The sequence below is a fragment of the Varanus komodoensis genome, unplaced genomic scaffold (assembly GCF_004798865.1).
Source record: "Varanus komodoensis strain SLA01 unplaced genomic scaffold, ASM479886v1 scaffold21, whole genome shotgun sequence".
In the NCBI taxonomy this organism is placed as follows: Eukaryota; Metazoa; Chordata; class Lepidosauria; order Squamata; family Varanidae; genus Varanus; species Varanus komodoensis.
Genome location: NW_025335589.1, coordinates 14,124,122 through 14,144,740, shown reverse-complemented (window position 1 = coordinate 14,144,740; position 20,619 = coordinate 14,124,122). Strand labels below are relative to the sequence as shown.

General features: G+C 38.3%; 1 protein-coding gene across 1 annotated transcript in view; it reads right to left on the bottom strand.

Moving 5' to 3' along the window:
- The window catches only part of TLL1 (tolloid like 1), a 123,150-nt gene that overhangs the window by 6,556 nt on the left and 95,975 nt on the right, over positions 1 to 20,619 (bottom strand). Inside the window, exons 10-17 of the mRNA XM_044430797.1 lie at positions 19,725 to 19,827; positions 17,302 to 17,418; positions 16,152 to 16,297; positions 14,186 to 14,381; positions 11,198 to 11,323; positions 9,311 to 9,471; positions 8,086 to 8,266; positions 209 to 334 (exon numbers count right to left, since the gene is read on the bottom strand). Coding sequence (XP_044286732.1) covers positions 209 to 334; positions 8,086 to 8,266; positions 9,311 to 9,471; positions 11,198 to 11,323; positions 14,186 to 14,381; positions 16,152 to 16,297; positions 17,302 to 17,418; positions 19,725 to 19,827 — 1,156 coding nt within the window. The remainder of the gene's footprint in view (positions 1 to 208; positions 335 to 8,085; positions 8,267 to 9,310; positions 9,472 to 11,197; positions 11,324 to 14,185; positions 14,382 to 16,151; positions 16,298 to 17,301; positions 17,419 to 19,724; positions 19,828 to 20,619) is intronic.

Sequence of the window (20,619 nt, the reverse complement as noted above, 5' to 3'; positions counted from 1 at the left end):
TTATCCTCACCATTTTGAGAAAACTCATTTCAGAGGCCAATTTATCATCATAATGATGGTTTGTGTTCAATATTACTTTTATGCTACTGTCTGCTACAGATCACATAAAACTTTTCCATAATGTATCTTTTAAAAGATGCAAATGTGAAAAGACTTAGTCAGGCAAATAATTCTAAGTGAACTGCTTTATCATTCTGTTCCTTTTTACCTTCCTTGCAGTCATGTTTGTTTTCATGAAGCACAAATCCATTGCGACACTGACATACATAGCTTCCAACAGTGTTAATGCATTCATGCTGGCAGCCACCATTGTCCTTCGAACATTCGTCCTTATCTGCAATAAATTCGTATTTCTTGTGAAAAACTACTCCCAGCTTTCAGAAAGAAGTATAAAATGTTTAGTTATCTTTATGTCCAGAAAAAGGGGGAAACTAAGCAATTGCTTTATCCTTCTCAGACTTTTGCAGGGGGAAAGCAGGATAAATTTCAGAGGACTGAGAGACTACTAGGAAGGCGGTGTCCATCATATTTGCTCACAATATTTCAGGTTGTAGCATAATTCTAAGTGAGGAATTGAGGGAGAACATGGTGCCTTTCTAGTTCCATGACAATTAGAATTTCTTTCACACACCAAAAATCTAATTTTGTCCCAGCATTTCATCCTCTCTTCTCCACTTTTCAAAGAAAAAAAAACTCTCTGAAAAAGTTTTGGGTTATTAATCTTACAATCTTTTTCTTTATTTCAAGAATGGCTCAATAGAGTGTAAGCATTATCTACACCAAACCTGCACAATTTTAGGAGTTTAAACCAGGTGCTTAACAATCCCTCCTCCTGTTTCACAGTCACAAACAGGAAACAAAAGCATTATTTAATAATCCTCAGGAGGGCTGCATTTAACTTCATGGGACACAAGTTGTGCAGAGGTCTGATTTAGTTTTAGTGGGATACACAAAAAGATATACAGGGCTTTACACTAGTGGAACACTTTGGCAACAATGCCCCAAATAAACAATTTAGCCAAAAAGGTTTCAAGCTTAGCAAATGTTGGTATTATTTAACATCAAGCATGTTTATGTATTAGTGCCCCCTCTCTTCAAGACACTGACAGATGTGCCTTGATTTTAATGAAACTGGACATAGAATAACACTTTAAAAATGCAAATATATTATTCAAGTTGGAAAAACTTCAACGTAGCAGGCACTGTCCTGGTTGCTGAGTAGCAATCCTCTAAAAGAGCTTTTAGTGTGTTAGACAGAAAGCAGGATGGGGGTAGTTGTAATGTGAGCTGAACTAAACAGCATCAAAATTCATTTTCAAGGAGAAAAGCCAAACTAGATTAGCAAGGAGTCATTCCAGCAAGAGGCATCAGCTGCCCCCATTCAGCTGTTATTATTTTAGGTGGGGTTGAGCTATTAAATCAAAACTGGCAAGACTGATTCCTGAAACACATTCAAAATGACACACAATTCTAGATGTCATTTCTACAAACTAAAATAATGAGAGCTGTTGATGGTTATAACAGAGTTTGGAAAGATGCAGATTTAGGTGGCAAAGCTCACATCATGTTGACACCCTCTTCTTTAGGATGTATTAATGTAAGTTATTTCTAAACAAGACTGCATGCAGTTATTTCCTGTGATGGTTGATACTTCCAGAATCACTGCATATGCACAAGATATTCTTTTCCATTAGTTTTGCGCAACTCTCCTTACTTGCACTGCCTTCTTTTCCCATCTTTAACTGAAACATTTGAAGAGTAAACCACCAAGAAACAAAATAGCTGCATGATTGTACAATCCAAAATTCTGCACAATGAAATGTAGGTTTATGAGGACCTTTATACATCAGCTTTTAGAAGAAACTCTCACTTATTTTGCTGCTTGTTTTGTTTTAGAATTTGCAAACATGATTATTCAAACTGAAAAGGTTTATCACCCCCTATTGAAAGTCCCATCTATAAATTGGATGACTACACGAACTCATGTTCATATACTTCTCATGAGTTCTATATGAAATTTCTGCCAATCATAGATTTTTCCAGCAAGTGTATTGCTAACTTGGGAGATCCCTGAAAATGCTAACCAATCTAAATGCTTAATTGCAATTTAAGTATAAATTAATTATAGTATTCATATTTGTGATTATATTGTGGTTCATGAAAGCCAGTAACCAAAGAGTCCCCTGTGTATGTTGAAGGGGAAAAGTCTGAAAAGCTCTGATGCATGCAAAGCAGTATTATATTCAGGCTTTTGGAGTCCAGCCAAACAAATGACCATTAATTGGTGGAATGATTCCAACTGAGACTATTAAAGTTCATCCTAAATTCAAGGGCTATAATATAGGTCTACCTGTTGTCAGAAGGTTTACTTCTTATCTATTTAGAAAAAAGCCTATTCTCCTGCAACTCTAGAAAAACTACAGGAAAGGCAAGTGAGAGAAAACAGACCAGGGAATTGTGAAGTGTATTTCCTCTTCTCAGAGTAAACAGAAATTGCTTAATGAATAGGTCAAATCTATAGAATAAGCCCCAAATCACCCATTTCAAGTAATGTATGCTTGGAGCAAGAGCTCTGATACTTTACAAAGCAGCAAGGCCCTCTTCTGTTCCACCCAAATACCTGAAACACAAAAGTCTTATGTGTTTTATTAAGAGCTACTCAGCTGTTTTACTTAAAGGACAGTTGCTTTATTAAAACAAGTCTCTAACACTAGTCTGTTGTTGATATTAAATGATCATCGGACAGGAAGTGAAACTACAGGACGATACAATTGATTGGCACTGTTAATACTGCAGTAAAAGTCTTATCTAGATTTTACATGAACCAGTGTAGACTCTCCATCATGTGCATTCCAGATTGAAAATCTCAGAAGAAAAAAAATTAGTGATTAGTTAGAGAAACAAATGTTTTGCGGACTAAATGCAAACCATTTGTTGTGCTCAGAGATGGAAAACAATCTCCCAGTTTGAATGGATCTTTAGGTACTTTTTTCTGTCAATACTGTCAATGGAAAGATCCATTCTCAACAATATGTTAGATTTTAATCATTCACAAGACATATGGTCATACCTCTGAGACCCTCAGAGGCCAGTCTGTGAATTATACGTACTTGGCCTGAACGGGTAACCTGTATCAAGTCCTTGCATGATTCAAAAACAAAAATTTTCTCCTTGCAGGCAGCTCTCTTGTCTGTGGGGAAAAATGTAGCAGGATGGCACCAAAAATGAGTGACTGAATGATTGTTTCAACATCAATCTTCTCAAGGGTAGAATAATTATAACTTTTCATCTGCTTAGTGTAACATGATCATCATTATGATTTCCCAATCCCACCTCCTCTGATCAGTATTAGCAAAATCTATATCCTTATATATCCTTATTAAAGAAATACCAATATACAATCACATGGGATAATAAAATGGATTCATTTTCACTATGGAACAAAACCAGGGGCCAATTTCAGTGATCATACAAAGAAAGCTTTCTGGAACATTCAAATGAACAGTTAAACTATGTATCACAGCTTGCAATTATATATTTAATTATTAATATAATTAATTTAAAAAAGTTAAAGCCTCTTACACTTACTGTATTCATAAATATTCGAATCCTCCCCCTCCTCCAGAAGAGCTACACTTATGTTCTGAACCCATTGCAAAGCACTGCATACTAATATTTCTTGATATGAATGCAATTGGCCATAGCGATTTGGTTCCTCAATAAATGCTCCTGACTGAAACTCAGACAGTATCTGGATTTGGAAACTATTGTTCAGTAGCAAATTATGCATGATGCAGAAAATCGTCTGTCATCATCTTCTATGAGTTATTTTCTAGTCAAAAACTATTGGAGGGCTGGATTGGGGCCATACTGCTTGGTTTTATGCTTCCACCCTGAACCATCTGCCTTATATAAATACTTACCAAGGAACTATTTTCTCTGCAGGGGAAAAATAAAGGGTAACTGTCTGTTTTTTGCACAATGGACAAACAGTAGCTCCAGGTAGTGGGGATGGGTCAGATCATATGGAGAAAGGCTGGTACCACTTCCCCAGCACAGAGGTCCTCATCCATTGCTTGGATATTTTTGCAAACAATATGGGCAGGCTATCTTATTGATTACCTTTGCACTGCTATTAATGAAATAATGTTTTAACATTATGTGCTTTACCAGTCACAAGATTTTTGATGCATTTCTTTTTGAACACCATTAGCATACACAATGCAAAGATAGTTGTTTGAGAAAGAAGTCGCCATTAGTGGTCTGCAAAATATCCTGGGCTGGAGTCAGTTTCAGACAGGCTTAGAATCAATCAATCAATCAATCAATCAATGCAACTTTAATTACTCATGAGTGCTGTGGGGCAGCAGCCGAACTGCAGAAGGTGAAAGACACTTTGTCCCAGTATTTTGTGCAATGGTGTATTTCTACTTTAAGAAGCACAGCCTAGCACCCTGTGCAAAGACAAGCTTTGAGAGTTTGCATTTCCAGACTGGAATGGGTGTAGAGGCCAAAGCAATCAGTCTTGTCATTAGGTCATTACCATCTGGTCATGTACCCAGGATAAAAATACAGCCGTGTGACTTAATGTGGCCACACCAAAACTGAGTGCCTGATGATTAAATTAAGGCACACTGATTAAGGAACTATGCATAAATACATCCCAGGCACTTGTTGCATCATTTGGGCAGAAATCCCCATTAATGGACATGAAACTCCAGGAAGATAGTGCCTTGATCAGATTTAGCACTAAGAATAAGGAAAGGAAACTCACACTACTGGGATTACAGTCCATGATAAATATCCCCCTCCCCACAATTCTCTGGTATGCCTGAGTTGAGTCGAAAGTATTTGTTTCTTCTGCGTCCTTCGTGTAAACACTGAAAAAGCATCATACATTTCCGGTTCACGGCAAGTTCTGTTGGCTCCAGGTCTCCTAAATGTTTAGTACCATTCACTTCCAGTGCATGATAAGCCTAGTGTCTGGTTGTCCATTGTCTCTTGCTCCCTTGCTGAACTCACTCAGGTACAGAGCCTTTGCGAACCCTTTCTCCTACACAACCTCAGTCTGGCTGAAGCTTTAAGAAGGCAACTATTTTCTAGGCTCCTTTAATTATTGATTCATTTCATTTCTACACCATCCCACAGCCAAAGCCCTCTTTTTCTCAGCAATCACAATACTTCCCCAGCATCCCAGCTCTGTCTTCAGGAAAGATCCAATGGATTCTCTGGAAAGGTAACTTTCAGATCCTTTCCTATCTTCTGGAGAGCCTTTGCTTTCAAATGATAACATCTATGTTCTATTTTTTTTTCTATTGAGTTATTTATGTTTAACTAGAATAAGAATTGTTTTACTAGCTTTAGACCTGTTTGTGTTTGTGTGTGTGTTCAGCATAGCTCTCACCACTCTTTCCACTCCTCTGTGTCATTGTGACCTAGTAAACAGGCTAATTCTTATGGATATGCCTCACACAAAACCCAGTGTCCTTTGTCATTCTTGCTTTCTCTTGTTGTCTTGCTCTCTTATTCCCTCATTCTTAAGGAACCCTAGAACCCAGATTTGCCTAGCCATGACCTCTACAGTTTCTTCAGAACCATGGTCCAGTGTGATGCAACCTGGACACACCATGTGTACCTACAGCCAAAAACTATGTGCACTGCATTTTTTTAAAATTTTGTAAATGTTTCATTGCATCGGAACTGAACTGCACATAAGTCATCAGGCAAAAATCTGCTAAGACACAGAGCTGTTGAGATTCAAAGATCTGTTATATGTGTATTTAAGAATACCGTATACCTGCACATGTGTTTGGGACCATGTATCCTATTGATTTATGGTTCTAACTCTCTGCCTTCTACGAATTGGTTTTATGAGTTAACATGTGCTTCTAATGTGCTTCAGTTGTAAGCAAAAACTGGTATCCATCTATACTTAGAATATAATCCAAAAGATGCCAGTATTTTAGACTAGTATCCTGTATATGCCATCTGTATTTACTATAGCTTGCTTTGGGCCTTAAAGGTCTTGCACATTAAAAATAATCAACAGTAGAATTCAGTGGGGATATTTGTGGCTCTGTTCATATTTTAGTGAAATTATTCAGCTTCTCCATTCAGCAATGAAGCCTACAATACATTCTTCCAACAGTGTTTAGTGTACATGATTGATATCTACACAAATAAGCATCAGTTATACAAAATTCTAACTACAAAGCACTAAAATGTTTTTTCAATTCTACCATCCTCAATAATTTCCAACTCTTAAATTACTCTGCCTAAGAGTGAAAGATTTTTTTCAAGTCTTCATATATAAAATTATCTAGTTATGTAGCTCAGAATGTACAAACCTTTAACCTTCTTTTCTTTATATATTTCAGCTTTGGCCAAAAAAATTAGCTACTTTATTGAATTTCTAAAGTAATGATATAGTGTGTGCACTGAATCATCAGGTTGTTGAAAAAACATCACTTACGTTTATAGTATGTAACATTTAATAAAATACAGAAATATTTATTATATTTAATTAAATGTTATATTCTTAAGGGGCACAATCCATTAGTATGTTCTTGGTCTCAGATACCATTAAAATAAAGGGGAGCTACTTTAGAGCATTGCAGAGACTTCCACAATGAAACCTTCGAGCAAATTGTGAACATTATGGTATTATGAGCCGCCCCGAGGCTTCGGCGAATGGGGCGGCATAGAAATTTTCTAAATAAATAAATAAATTATACAAACACTACAGTGAAACAGCATCTACTAAACAATCATTTTATGCAGGAATATTTTTAAATGTGGAAGTAAAGACTTCCTGGGAAACATTACAAAAATTCTACTGCCCATCAATACAAGATGCATCTTTAATAAATATATAGGCCAAATAAGAAGTCCTGACACTCTAATTATCCTCACATTCAGTAAAGTTAAGCAATTTTAATTTGCATCGATTTCCCTGTGAGAGATTTAAGCACACACTTATTTTTTTCCACTTAAATCAATGAGGCTTAAAATGGGTTCGCTCTTAATCATGACAATAATTATGAACAAGCTGATCCAGAAGCTAATTAAAGTGGGTGCTTGAATTTCATTCAGTGGCACTAGAATATCATTTAGAAATCTAATCAATTCAGTGTACTTGTATTAAAGATAGTTCGATTCTGTTGTTTTAAAACTGAATGGAAGTGTCTTCAGCTCTCACTGTTTATGTGTACCAGTAAGAGGAGGCATTAAGATCTTTTGGTAGGGGGAAAACTTACATACATTCTAATCCATAGCCTGGATCAGAGGTATAATCAAGATTATCATTCTAATTTTGAACATTTTTGCTTGCCTTTCTGTCCCCCATTAGATCTTAGCATAGTTCACAATCTTTAAGGAAATGGGCACATGGTATCACATGTCAGAGCTACATTATTGTCTTCATAAATGACAACTTGATCAAAATATTTAGGAATGTTACCCCAGCAACAAAGCCAGGTTTGCCATGGAATTAAGTAAAATGAAGCAGTAGAAGTAAGGGAGGTGATATTACAGTTCATTCTATTACATGTTTATATTAAACATCTGCTAGCTTGGGTGATTGATTAGTGCCCTTATGGAGGCATTCTCTAGATAGGGAAGCATTAGAAAACCAAAATAAAAAATAAAAAATTATGAAACATATATACAAAACGAGCAAACAAAATGCCAAAGTGAAATAAATGGTGTTTTATGTTTTTTATTTTAACTGTTCTCTCTATGAATTTTGTAAACTAGGTAAATAAGATGAAATATAAATATTTTAAATAAATAAATATCAAACTCACAGCACAAACTCTTCCTTCATTCAAATAAAACTAATTTTGCCAAGAAGAAAAATAACACACTCAGAATCTAAAGGTGTGTATCTTTCTTGTCATGATTACTTTTACTATTTTAATTTAAAAAGTAATATCAACTTGCTTATTTGATTAGAAAAACAAATTGGAGCACATTATAGGGAAGGACATTAATCACCTCCAAGGAGTAATAGAAAGGCTTTCTTTGGATAACAGACACTCCAAACAACAATCATACAAAATACACCCAAAATATTTGTTTTAATACCTGAGAAGAAGTGAGCCTTGAAACCCTTTTTTGAAACTGTGTTATCTGATCTGAACTCGATTCGCATATTGTTGTACTGAGATGTAATAACTTCAGGCACTTCTGTACCACAAAATTTGCCATGCAGTTTGGAATCAGAAGAAAGGCCACTACGGATTTCTACATAATCATATTTGCACACCTGAGTAAGTAAAGATCCAGAGAACCAGTATTAGTCATAACTGAAAGAATGAGCCATAAACTCACTGTTTAAATACTATACTTATAATACTATACTTATAATATGTTACATTATGCCCCTTTACTCCCTCAATTGTTTTTCAACATTTTAAAGAAAAATCTCTCTATTAGTCATGAAACCATAACTCTTTTATTGCTCTCAAAGCAAAAATTGGATAGTTTTGTTGTAGATGATTGTACTAAATAAGAACTAGATTGTGAACGTTTTTCCCCTGGGGGAAGACATTCGTGGGAAGAAGAAGCCAGGGTGTACACTATCTTGCAGAAGCTGTCTTGGATGTTAGCCTGTTTAAGTTAGCAAATATAGATATCAAATATTATTTAATATTAACTTTAATTGGTCACTATCCCAGAGTACTAGCCCAACATAGCTATTTAAGAGGGCTCATATTCTGGTATGAAATTCTTTGAAATAATTCGTAGCTAACACAAAGAACTTATATCTATAATTTCTAATTGGCTGCCTGGGTGTTTCCTGATGCTGAGTTTAATCTACAAAGCCATGAGTAGTTTGTGATTTGGTACTGATATTACAGCCTTTCTCCCTACATTGATATTCTTTAGGTCTCCTCTTTGCCAACTTTTTTAAAAATGTGGTACTTTTGGTTTTTGATTTCTACAATATAATTCAGTTCCCTTCGTCTAATGTAATTTAATGTCTCAACTCTTTAAGTGTTTGACATCTGTCCAGTTTGAGGTTTCAGACATTTGATTTGTTTAATGTCTTTTAAAAAGCAGCTGAAACACAACAGAAGGCAGTCACTTTAAATATTCTTTCTACACAAAGTAAGAAAAAGAGAGCGAGCATTTTTGCTTGTATTTTCAAGTAATCCAGGAACCGCCCCAGGTAATGAAAATAAGAATTGCCTTGGCCAAGTTTCCCTCCATAAAAGACTGCATTATTTGTAAGACATATTTTCTTCTGAAACTTTGAAAATTCTACTGATGTATGATCAGGCATCACTGTTCATCTTCAATAACTTACTTCATTTCCTTCCAGTTCAAAAAACTCAAACTTCACGGATATTCTATACTGGGTAGGTGCAACCACCTGCCACACACAGTTTTTATTGGGAGGATACTCTTTGGGCCATCCTGGTGTTGTTATAGTTCCATTCAACTTTGTCAGAAGTCCTCCACAAGCAGCTGAAATGAAATGAAAGTAAAGAGTATTACTTATATATAAACTCATAAAGCCACATTTTGTTGTATTTTCAGGATTAGATCTCATAATAAATCAAATTTAGATCTCATAATAAATCACATTTACAAACAGATTGCTTAAATTATAGTAAGAACCAGACAGACTAATCTGGGAATGTCCAAAATTCAAGGCTAGTCGATAGTCTGCATCCTAGCTTGTGTATTTTGCATTTGGTGAGATGAGAAAGACTTGGATTTTCACACACATTCCCTCTCTGGCCAACATATTGTGGGAAATTTGAGGATGAATTTATATGATCCCTCTTCCCATGCCCCTCAACACTTTTTGCAATAGACAGATTTTGTAGCAAGGTATACTTGCATAACCACATGCAAATATAATGGGTGGAATTGAAAGCTAGTGTGCCACTCATTAAGTTAATTTTGACATAGCTGATGCCTCTACTGATGAAAAAAGGTATCAGTTTTCACTGCTACTGCCTTTCCTCCTTGCACTACCTTCCACATTGCTCTGGAGGGTCCCACCAACCCACTGGAACAGATTCTTGGGGGCTGTGGGGAGAATCAACAAAAATCCTTCCTTTTCTTCTGTCAGCAGGATTGTCACCTAGATGGCGTCACACAAAATGTTCTGTGGGTGCTGAAGATGTTGCCCCCAAGCTGCACCATATGTAGAGGCTAAAGGCTGAGGTTCTGCCAGAATTGATGCAAAGCTTTTCTGAACTGAGCTGCTCTCCCCCTGAAGCAGCAGGTGCACAGTTCAGGGGCTTCTTAATCCACCACTGTCACTAGAGATCCAGTGTTGGATCTGAGTCTCTAGACTATCTTTGGCTGATCTGTCAGTTGCACCCTTTCCTAAAATGGAATTGCCTTGCCACAGTGGTTCAAGCTCCAGTCATTCATGTTCTAGGATTACTGAAGCCGGGTTCCTGAAGGTATCTAACAAAGAACCTCACCGCCCTTGAAAATGCTTTGGAAGATTTAACGACTGCAAAATTCAACAGCTAATTCTTAAGGAATTACATTGGTTCCCTTTTGCTAACAAGCCCAAATCAAAATGCTGGTTACTGTCTTTAAAGGTCTACTCATACAAGAAGGGTTTGTACATAGGAGAGATTTTTAAGGACAGTTTAGTCCTTCAAGGTCCATGTTTAGGTTTTTGCATCTCCGTAAGGGAGAGAAAGGGAGGAACATTTTGGTACTAGCCTGCTCTTATTCTCTTCTGAGCAAAAATTTAGCTTGTGGAGCTGTGAAAGCAACAAATCTTTCTCTCTTTTTGACAAGCATCAAGCTTTGCAGTTCTTGAACTTTCATTTAATGCATAAATGTGAAGTGTAGAGGCTCAGCAAGTGGCTTTCATACTCTAAATACATGCTTTCATATTTTAAAATGCTTTCAGCTGAACAACAAGGCTGATTTCAATTCACCAAGAATCAAGCATATTGAGCTAGCAAATGACTAGCAGGCCAGCATGGACAACTATTCCAGACTGTCATGAAGCAACGGCTCATAACTACTGCAGGATCACTATAGGACACATATCTGTTAGGTAGTTTAAGAAATTCACATGCCTACAATCAGACTTGCCATGATCGTGCTATGTTGGGTTGAGGCAAGAGCAATTTTGGTTAAAAGGATGTTCCTCAATGGAACCTGTATAACCGAATCAAGCAATAGAACTATATAATCTCTAGAAGACCAAAAATACCTTCACAAGTCTTCTTATCAGGCCCAAGCTCGAACCCTGGATCACAAGCACACTGATAGCTGCCGAGTGTATTCACACATCTCTGTTCACATCCACCATTGTCAGGTTTGGCACATTCATCTTCCTCTGTGGTGAAATGGAAGAACAGAAATACATTGCAATAAAACCAGTGCAATGAGAGGCAGTGTGGTGTAGTGGTTAAGAGCATGGGACTGGGACTCAGAGGATCTGGGATCTAGTCCCCGCTCAGCCATGGAGCCAACTGGGTGACTTTGGGCCAGTCACAGACTCTCAGCCCAACCTACCTCACAGGGTTGTTGTTGTGGGGATAAGATGGAGGAAGAGAATGATGTAAGCTGCCTTGAGCCCTTTGTAGGAAAAAGGCAGGATATAAATTGAAAAATAAATAAAAACCCATCCCCTTCTCCATGTCCTAACAGTAGAAAAAGCACATTTGTTAATTCATATTACAAGTCAAATATGTTGGGGATCTAACAAATGAGAAAAAAAGTGTTCGTTCTTTTTTAAAAAGCTACTTAAAGTTCTGGCCCTAAAAACTAAGTTACGATCCTTCTTTACTCAATACTTTTGTGTGGAGGGAACTCCATGGGGAAAATAACTTACAGCTTCTTAGGTAGGCACTCAGTGTACCAAGGGGTTGTGGAAGGTAGGAGAGGCAGTGTGGTGTAGTGCTTAAGAGCATGGGACTGGGACTCAGGTGATCTGGATTCTAGTCCCTGCTCAGCCATGAAGTCAACTGGGCCAGCCACAGACTCTCAGCCCAACCTACCTCACAGAGTTGTTGTGGGGATAAGACTGAGAGCAGCAGGAGAATGACATAAGCCACACTGCATTCATAGGAAAAAAGCAGGATACAAATCTAATAAATAAATCTCTGTGTGCCTTCCATAACCCCAACTAGCTTCCCAACTCTGCTTCCTGATACCGCCCTGCATTCTTTGGTCAGACAAAGAGGGCAAACTGTATCCCCTCTGCTGGGAAGCATGTATACAGCAACCTGGTGTCCTCCAGGACTCTTGTATTTCAATTCCCATCATCCCAGACACTAAATCTAATAGTCAGAAATTCTAAGTTCAACTAATAGTTGTAGTCCAAAGCAACTGAAGTGAACCAGACTAGAGAAGGCTGCGTGCAACTTGTTATGGTGTCCGTTTGTATTTGTGCACCAAGGACAGGAAGAAGCAGGAGGCAGTACATTATTATGTTCTTTAGCATTTTAGCTGCACTCAGGTGCGCTATGCAACTGTCACAGCTATGGACAGATAGGTTGCCAAAATGCAATAATTTATGCTATAGAAGTGCAAAGGCTATATAAAATCCTGAGAGAAAGACTGAAGATTGAGCAAGGTCATAAAGGCTGCTTTATCTCCAACATAATTATTTTGTACATTGCCCTAAGTATATGCTAAAAATCCAGACTAATGGATACTTAAATCCTATATTTTTATTCTATAAATATTAAAGGAAACAACATGTGTCAGAGGAACAAAGACGTGGGTGGGGAATCAGACTATGGTATTATCTCCACAAGGGCTATGATATACTTTGAAGTAATTCAGTTATACCTTATTCTAGGGCAATCTAGTCCTACTCAGCAAGAGAGCTCTGAATCATCCACTTAACATCTGTGGTGGGATTATATACCTGTCACATGGTAATACTGTGGTAATAGCCAATATGAATTACAGCTGCCCTTGAATAGCTTGAGAATGGGTTTTCTTTCTTTTATCAGCTTTTACTGGTTGGGCTGGGAGAAGTAGATCAAACTGTGACAGGTTAAATAACAAAGTTTAAAAGCTCCTTAACTGATTCATCATATAAAAGATTGTATCCTTCTTATACCACCATTGTTTAATAAAGTTTTTTCATCAATATATGTACAAAGAGGGAAGAAAACAAAGGCAGAAGGTTGTTCTTTGTAGCTAAAACAAAATTGTTATTCTAGCTAGCTACAATTGCATGAAGACGGTGTAAAAATTATTTATTGCCATTTCTACACTGACAGATGCTTACTTGATCCAGCAGGAGCTTCTGTCACCATAATGGAGAGAGAGATTCCTCCCTCCTCCTGCAGGCTCTTGTCCTGCCCAAGGACCCTTCAGAACAACATGGGAGGTGCCCTGAATATCTACAGAGGAATCAGCAACAATCTCATTTCTCCTCATGCAACTGACAGAAGCATCTTCTGGATCAAATGACCTTCCATTAGTGGAAGGAAATCAACTGGATACACCTCTATAGTTACAGCATTTTAAGTCTGTATTGAAAAGGGGAAGAAGAAGGAAAAGGAGGGAGGAAAAAAGGATTTTCCATCAGGGCTGGTGAAATGGCCCTGCTCTGCCTCTCATCTCCTGCTAGTGGACTGTCCACCTGAAGCAGGTCATGATGTCCCCTTGACCTGCTCTTTCCTCCCTCACTACTTCTCAAAGTACCCGAAACTTGCTTACATTGAAGTGCCACAGATATCATTGACCTTGAAAACATTTTCTTTACCAGTTTCATTGCTCAGGGTTAAGGGAGATGCTGCATTCAAATAACTGCAAGATCTTCTAATTCGAGTGATCCCGACACAGAGTGAAGAGATGGAAGGAAGTATGGAAAGGAAGCCCACAAGCCTATGGACCACTCCTGATCTCACTGCTATGGAGGAGATGGTGTTTGTGCAGGGGAGGGGAAGGAGGCTGGAAAATACTCTGGAGTTGGCAAAGGCAAGATAAACTCATAGCACTCAGAATATCAGTGGTAAAAAGACTGCTGACATATCAAGCAAGCAAAGGATTGTGAGGTAGGAATTTTTCTACAGAATTCCCTGGGATATGTGCCAGGGAGTGGGTGGGAGGAGCGAGTCTGAAACAAGCTATGACAGATCTCAGAAAGACTGATCATCTGTTGATCGCAGAGCATCTAACATCATGTGCTGCATGGCACTCTTCTGTGCAACTGTCCATTACTTTCCAAAATTGTTACCTTTGAAAAAGTTAGCAGCAAACCCTGCTTTGTTGACTGTTCCATCAGAAACAAACTTCATCCACAGGGTATTAGAGGTAGATCTTATGTCTTCAGGTTTATCATAACCACAAAAATGGCCAATCAAAGGACTATTTTCACTGGTTCCATCTCGGACTTCTAAATAATCATAGGCACAGTTGTCATGTCTCTCAATCTGCAAGTACAAAACATTTCACTGAGCTTCTAGCAAGCATCTTTTCTAGTAGTAAATTTAACATATAAAAGTAGCTGTGTGGTAGACTGATTATATTACTGTGTTTTAATATGTAAATGTTTGCAATTTAAGTATATAATTTATCCTTCAACTAGAAGAAACGTCAGCTTGTGATACATAGCTTTCCAGTGCCAAAGCAGACACCATTTTGCACTGGAAAGTGTTCAACAAATGAAGGAAGATGCTAGCAAAGACAGAAGAAGGAGAAGAAAATGATGCTTGGAATTTCAGGGAATATATTGATTAAAGAATATGTATACATGCAGGCATTTCTTAATTTGCTGGTAGTATGGTTGTCCCCTGCTGCTTCAAGTCGTCCTGCAGTTTTAGCAGTGATCCGAGATAATACCAGACAATCGACAATAAGGACATGCAGAGATCATAGTATAATTCTTTGATTTAAGACTGTTTACAAGACATTGAACATATGAGACTGCAATACTGATCTAGGCCCCTGGACAATCTGAACTGATCCATTAAACTCAGGCAAGGGAACATGTGACCTTCTAGATGCTCTGGGATGAGAACTCCCATCATCCTTGGCCACTGGTCATGCCAACTGATGTTGATAGGAGTTTCAGCCCAGCAACCTCTGGAGGCCTCAGGTGCCTCACCTCTACTTAGACTGGAAATCTTGGGAGCTGAGTGAATGCCTGCAAAGCATGCTTTCCTCCATCTCAGTGAGAAAGTCACAGTTCTGGCCTCGATTTTCATACAAGATGACTATTATGAAGCTGGCTTGCCCTGTACTAATCTCTTGTCTATTCTTTATGATGCAATCCTACATATGTCTAGTTAGAACTACGTCCCACTGAGCTCACTGGGAGATTTATTCCCATGAGACATGCACACATGCGTATAAACTCCCATTGTTTCTAACAGCAGCTATCTGGATAACAGATCCAACATAGAATAGAAACATGAAAAATGTGCCAAATCAAAATTTTTAAACAAAATGCAAATATCATGCACCAACTGTGATGAATATTAATGACTGGCTTTATGAAAATCCACTTGAATATGATAAGTGTGTGTGTGTGTGTGTGTGTGTGTGTGTGTGTGTGAGAGAGAGAGAGAGAGAGAGAGAGAGAGAGAGAGAGAGAGAGAGAGAGATTCTTCCAACCACAGAGGTATCCATACCACTCTCTAAAAAATATTTTTCCAACTCAAAATGTATGTGATTCACAGTAGACAAAAACTAGAGTTATAGGCTCATTAAATGGTACAGTAGCAAATTCCACTCAGAGGTACACTGGAGAAGTGTCAAAGATCCAGTGCAACTACAAAATTTGTACCAATTTGGCTACAAGCAAGCCACTGAGAAGCCTTGATATCTTTGAATAATAGCAACAAGAAATAGTGGGGGTGGAGATGGGATTTAAAGAACAAACAGATTGAGTAAAGAAATAATAGCCCTATTATTTAATAGAGTCCTAAAGCAGCCTTGTGGAACAGGATTAGTCATTTGTCAAAAGAAACTATTGTCAGTTTTTTAAAAATTCCAATTCAAGTAGCACAGATAACATTAAACCCCTTTAATCTTTCTGAAATTTATGCAATGGGAAAGTCCCAGTGAAAAGAAATATTAACTATAGAGACTAAATTACATAGAGAATGCTTTGTTTCTTCATTGGCTTAATGAGGATTCCCTTAAATGTCACTGTCATTTAACCACAAGATGGTTCGCTCAAATCAGTTAAAAGGCTTTACCTCGAATGCCTGAAAGGTTAATCCAACATTGTAGTTCTCTGACACTGTTATTTTCCACACACATTCCTTCATTGGTCTGTAGTCATCAGGATAATTAGGAGACTGGATCTGGCCTTCATTTTTGTGTATTTCACCTCCACAGATCGCTGAAGGATACATAAGAATGTACTTAAGCACACTCTCAATATTTATGTTTTCACTGTTTTTAAAACTAGTGAACACTTACTCAGGAGAAAGTTGAACAGTCTACAAATGGCAAGTTATCAAATGTATTTTGGAGTCCATGAACTCCATCTATACCAACAGTACTTACAGTTAAAAAGATTTCACAGTATAAACTGCAATCAAGTAAACTGCAATTGAATAAGTGTAAACCACAGGCTGGATTGCAGCCACGGGACACGACCCAACAGCTTCAATAGCTGGACCAAGACCTACTAATGCAGGGGCTTCCCTTTGTCTTCTATGAGAGGGAAATGCTTGGCATGCACAATGGGAAATATCTGTGCTTTGCATGGAACATTCCCTTCTCAAAGGAAAGGAAGCCCTTAGCATGCAGAACTTGGTAAGCTGCCATAGTTTGTATGTTTATCAAAAATGTCATTTCATTATTACTGTTCAGAAAAAGCCCAGCTTTCTGAGACACAGGAATACATAGACAGAGTTGTACAAGGAAAAAACCCCACATTATCTTACTAGGCGAGAGGTAACTGATGACTCTTAAGGATCAGAATTTGAGAGTTCTCTCTAACCTCCTATAACTAAATACAATCATTGAGGTACATGTGGGAATACACAAACAAGAACTAATACAGCACAGTCTAGCAAATGTTCAACATTATTCATTTTATTTAGTGAGCAAACTAAGGACATGCTTAAATCTCTGCTGTTTCTTTTCTCCTGGAGATGGAATAGCAGCTGCAGAGAGGCACTTCGAGTAGAAAAATGGTGATAGGTAAATGGTTCAGCAGGACACCCCTTTCCACTACCATTTCCTTCTTCTGAAAGCAGTTGCAGGAAGATATGAGCAACTATGTAACATATTAAGTTTGGGTCATTGTTAAGCATTCACTCAATCCCATGATATTTTTAAGTTCGTACAGTTCCAAAGTACTGAAGTTGAGTTCAGTCGATATTCCAAGTGACTCACCTTCATAAATGGCTGCAAATCCTTTTCCTACCCAATTACTGCTGCTGCGGAACTCTATCCACATTCTGCTGTCACTAGATGTTAGGACATCTGGGAGTTTGTCTCCACAGAACCTGCCTAGAAACCCCAGAAAATGCACATTAGTCTCTCACAAGACCAAACCCTGCAATTTCATATGAGTGGCCTTAGGGAAAGCGATGCCTGTCTTTTAAGAGATGAAGGCAAGGCCATCTTTGAACAAGAGTCACACCCCAGTCATGTCTAAAGTAAAATGGGAGTCCATGATGCCGGTTTAACCCTGCCTGTTGACCCTTCTGTGCAACCTTTCCCCAGATGGTCTCCCAACTGCTTTGAATATCAGGACCCAGAGATCATGGCTATGATGAACAGTTTGGCAACCAATCTCCCTCTTGCACTTTAAATTGCATCCCATCCCCTCCTTTACATTTGACTGGGGTATACCCACACTCAAAGACTCAGGTTAGAATGGATTAAGCACAGTTTGTCTTCCTGGATTTAAGCTTAGCTTTGATACACATATGAGATTAATATGTGAGTAAAGTTCACATATATTTCAGACATGAACAAAAAGCTACCATTTTCTTGCAACGTGTCCCATGTGAAGCCACATTCAGAAAAGTAACTAGAGAAAGGTCATCAACACATGTTCACATTTTGTTTTGAGAATGCAATTGGCGTTTGTTTCAATAACATATTTCTATAGAAGGAGTAATCTCACCACTGCAAGGGTACTATGTCAGAAAGTTCTAAATCAAATAAAAAAGCTGTCCCAACTTAGCTGCCTTTTTCTTCTTGTTTTAATATTTTTTATACATTTCCTCCTCTAGCTTTCACTTTTTAACTTACCTATTTTGCCTAGTATAACAGCTGGGGGCTAAACAGCACACTAATTACATGCAGTTTTCAGAGGATCCTAAATTTTATTGTTTACCTTCAAGTAAGTGTAACAGACTTTGATACGATCAGCACAAAAACATGTGGGTAGGGAAGAGTTAGATATTTCTATCCAGCCACTTCCTCCATCTCAAAATTTGCTCTCCTGCACAAGCTAACAAGCAGGAGAAAACATCCGGTGGTGCATGTACTTTCTCCATTTCAAATACAGACCAAGGAGAAAAAGCAGGGGGTTGGGGGGGGAGAGGTTCAGATATGGAACAAAATGTAGCCTCTTTCATGTGGGAAGAAAATTTGGTGGTAATCGGAGAATAGATCTGGATACAGTACTACTAGCTCTTCCTTCCAGCTGGACACAACACTGCCCCCTTGCCATATGCTACAGAGTGTACAGGAAAGAAGTGCTATTATAAGCATCTGCATTAGATATAAGATGGAACCACAATCACCTTTCAGAATCACCTTTTCCATTTGAGCAATCCCGGGAAAGGTGCTGAAGCCCTAAGGATTGGTAGCTAGAGATGTTCCATGAATTCTTATATTTTTGATCATTTTTCCCCCCTTAAGCCCTGAGGAACATATCACCACTTTGCAAAATATTCTTCAAATTTCTCCACCATTATCTGTGTTGGCCACCCTCCCCTACCCCACATTGGCCATGCCCTAAGACAACTCAACTGTCACCTGCAGTGGCAGTACAAAAATCAAAATCCTTTAAGAAGAAAAGAGACTCTGCTACATCCACTGATGATGCCAGGAAGAAATTCAGGTAAATGATCCCAGCAATTTTTCTGCCCACAAATCAGGTGGAGAATTTCAAGAGGCCATTTGCACATTTATTTAGGACCATTTCACCTGTTACAAAAATACTATATGAACTGTATGTTCACTGGGCCTACCCAAGATGTACCCTGTAATGTACATAAGAGATACATACCTTCCTTCTACTTTTGCTCACTGCCACAAGCACATGACAGATTGCTGGAGTCTCATGGCTCCCCATGGAATATATTCATCCTGAAAAAAGGTATGTATCTCACACAGGGAAGAAATTTATTTCTCCCATAGGGTACTCTGCAGATACCCTATTTCAAGAGGGATGGTTGCATTATGGCATTGCAGCAAAATCAACAAAGAGGCTTGTGACAGTAGCAAAGGTATTATGTCATGCACTTTCATGGACTATACGGTTCACTTCATTAGATGCATGAGGTGCTATCAAGAGTTTCAGGCATATACTGTATAGTACAGAAGGGGAACTGCAGATGAGGAGGTCAGATGGAAAATAAATGCAGAGAATACCGATCATGGCAATCGTATTATTAATGGTGGCCATTCACAAAACAGTGGATGCTGATATCAGAAACATCTGCCACTAAGTAAGGAAGTTAACCATTGTAATATGAAACCATATCCTATCACATAGACTCTCAAAGGATATGCCTGACTAAAAAGTTAACTTCAGATCATCTTCATGTGGTCATTCTTCATTATCAATGTGTTCATACCAAGCAGAGGCGATTTTCTCCAGTAGCCATCTCTTACTTCGATATAGTCATACCAGCAGAGACTGCTTTTATAGAGGTCCATCGTAGTGAAGTTTAAAACAATCTGGAGTGCACAGGGAATAAGTATACCTTACCATTAATTTGCTTTGCAGTCTACACTAGAATAAAAATAACCATACCTGTATGCAACTGTAAAACAGACAGGCCAGACTTTGAGAAATCTTATCAGAACATTGTGCATGTGTGTGTGCATGCAAGAGATCCCATCCTTCACTGTCCCTAAATGACACAGCTGCAGAGGTGGGAACTATTAATATGTTGACTAAGACTTCTCAGCAGTAATTAGAATCTGGAACTTTCATCTAGTTAGTCATGATGAACGTAACAGACTGCATCCATTCATAACACCTATTTTTAGAGAGTGACAACAGAAATATTTAAACAGAACTTGGCCCAAGTGCGCTTCAGTTTACCTCAAAATTTATATGCAAAAGACTTATATGGCACATGTTTACTATATCCTAATAGGCATACTGGACCATTTCAAGAGACAGATATTGCAGAGACTAATTACTGACCTTCTTTCTCCATAGAAAAAATAGCTTGCATGAGCGTCTCCAGTAAAAATTTCCTTCAATCAACACAGATGGCAATCTTATGTCTTGTGAGGTACAGTAAGCTTTAGTTGGGTGTTACTGGACAACCTACACCAGGACTTGTACTGGGTGTGGGGAATGAGGCTTTTTTAGTCCTCTTGCATCTCTCATCAACTAGGTATCCTTCTGGACTGCCTGGTGGGGCTGGACCCTGGGGGTGCTATTTAACAGTGACCTTGCTCCAGTACGCAATCACTTCTACTCATGCAGAGAATGGAGTTATAGGAAGACTAAGAATG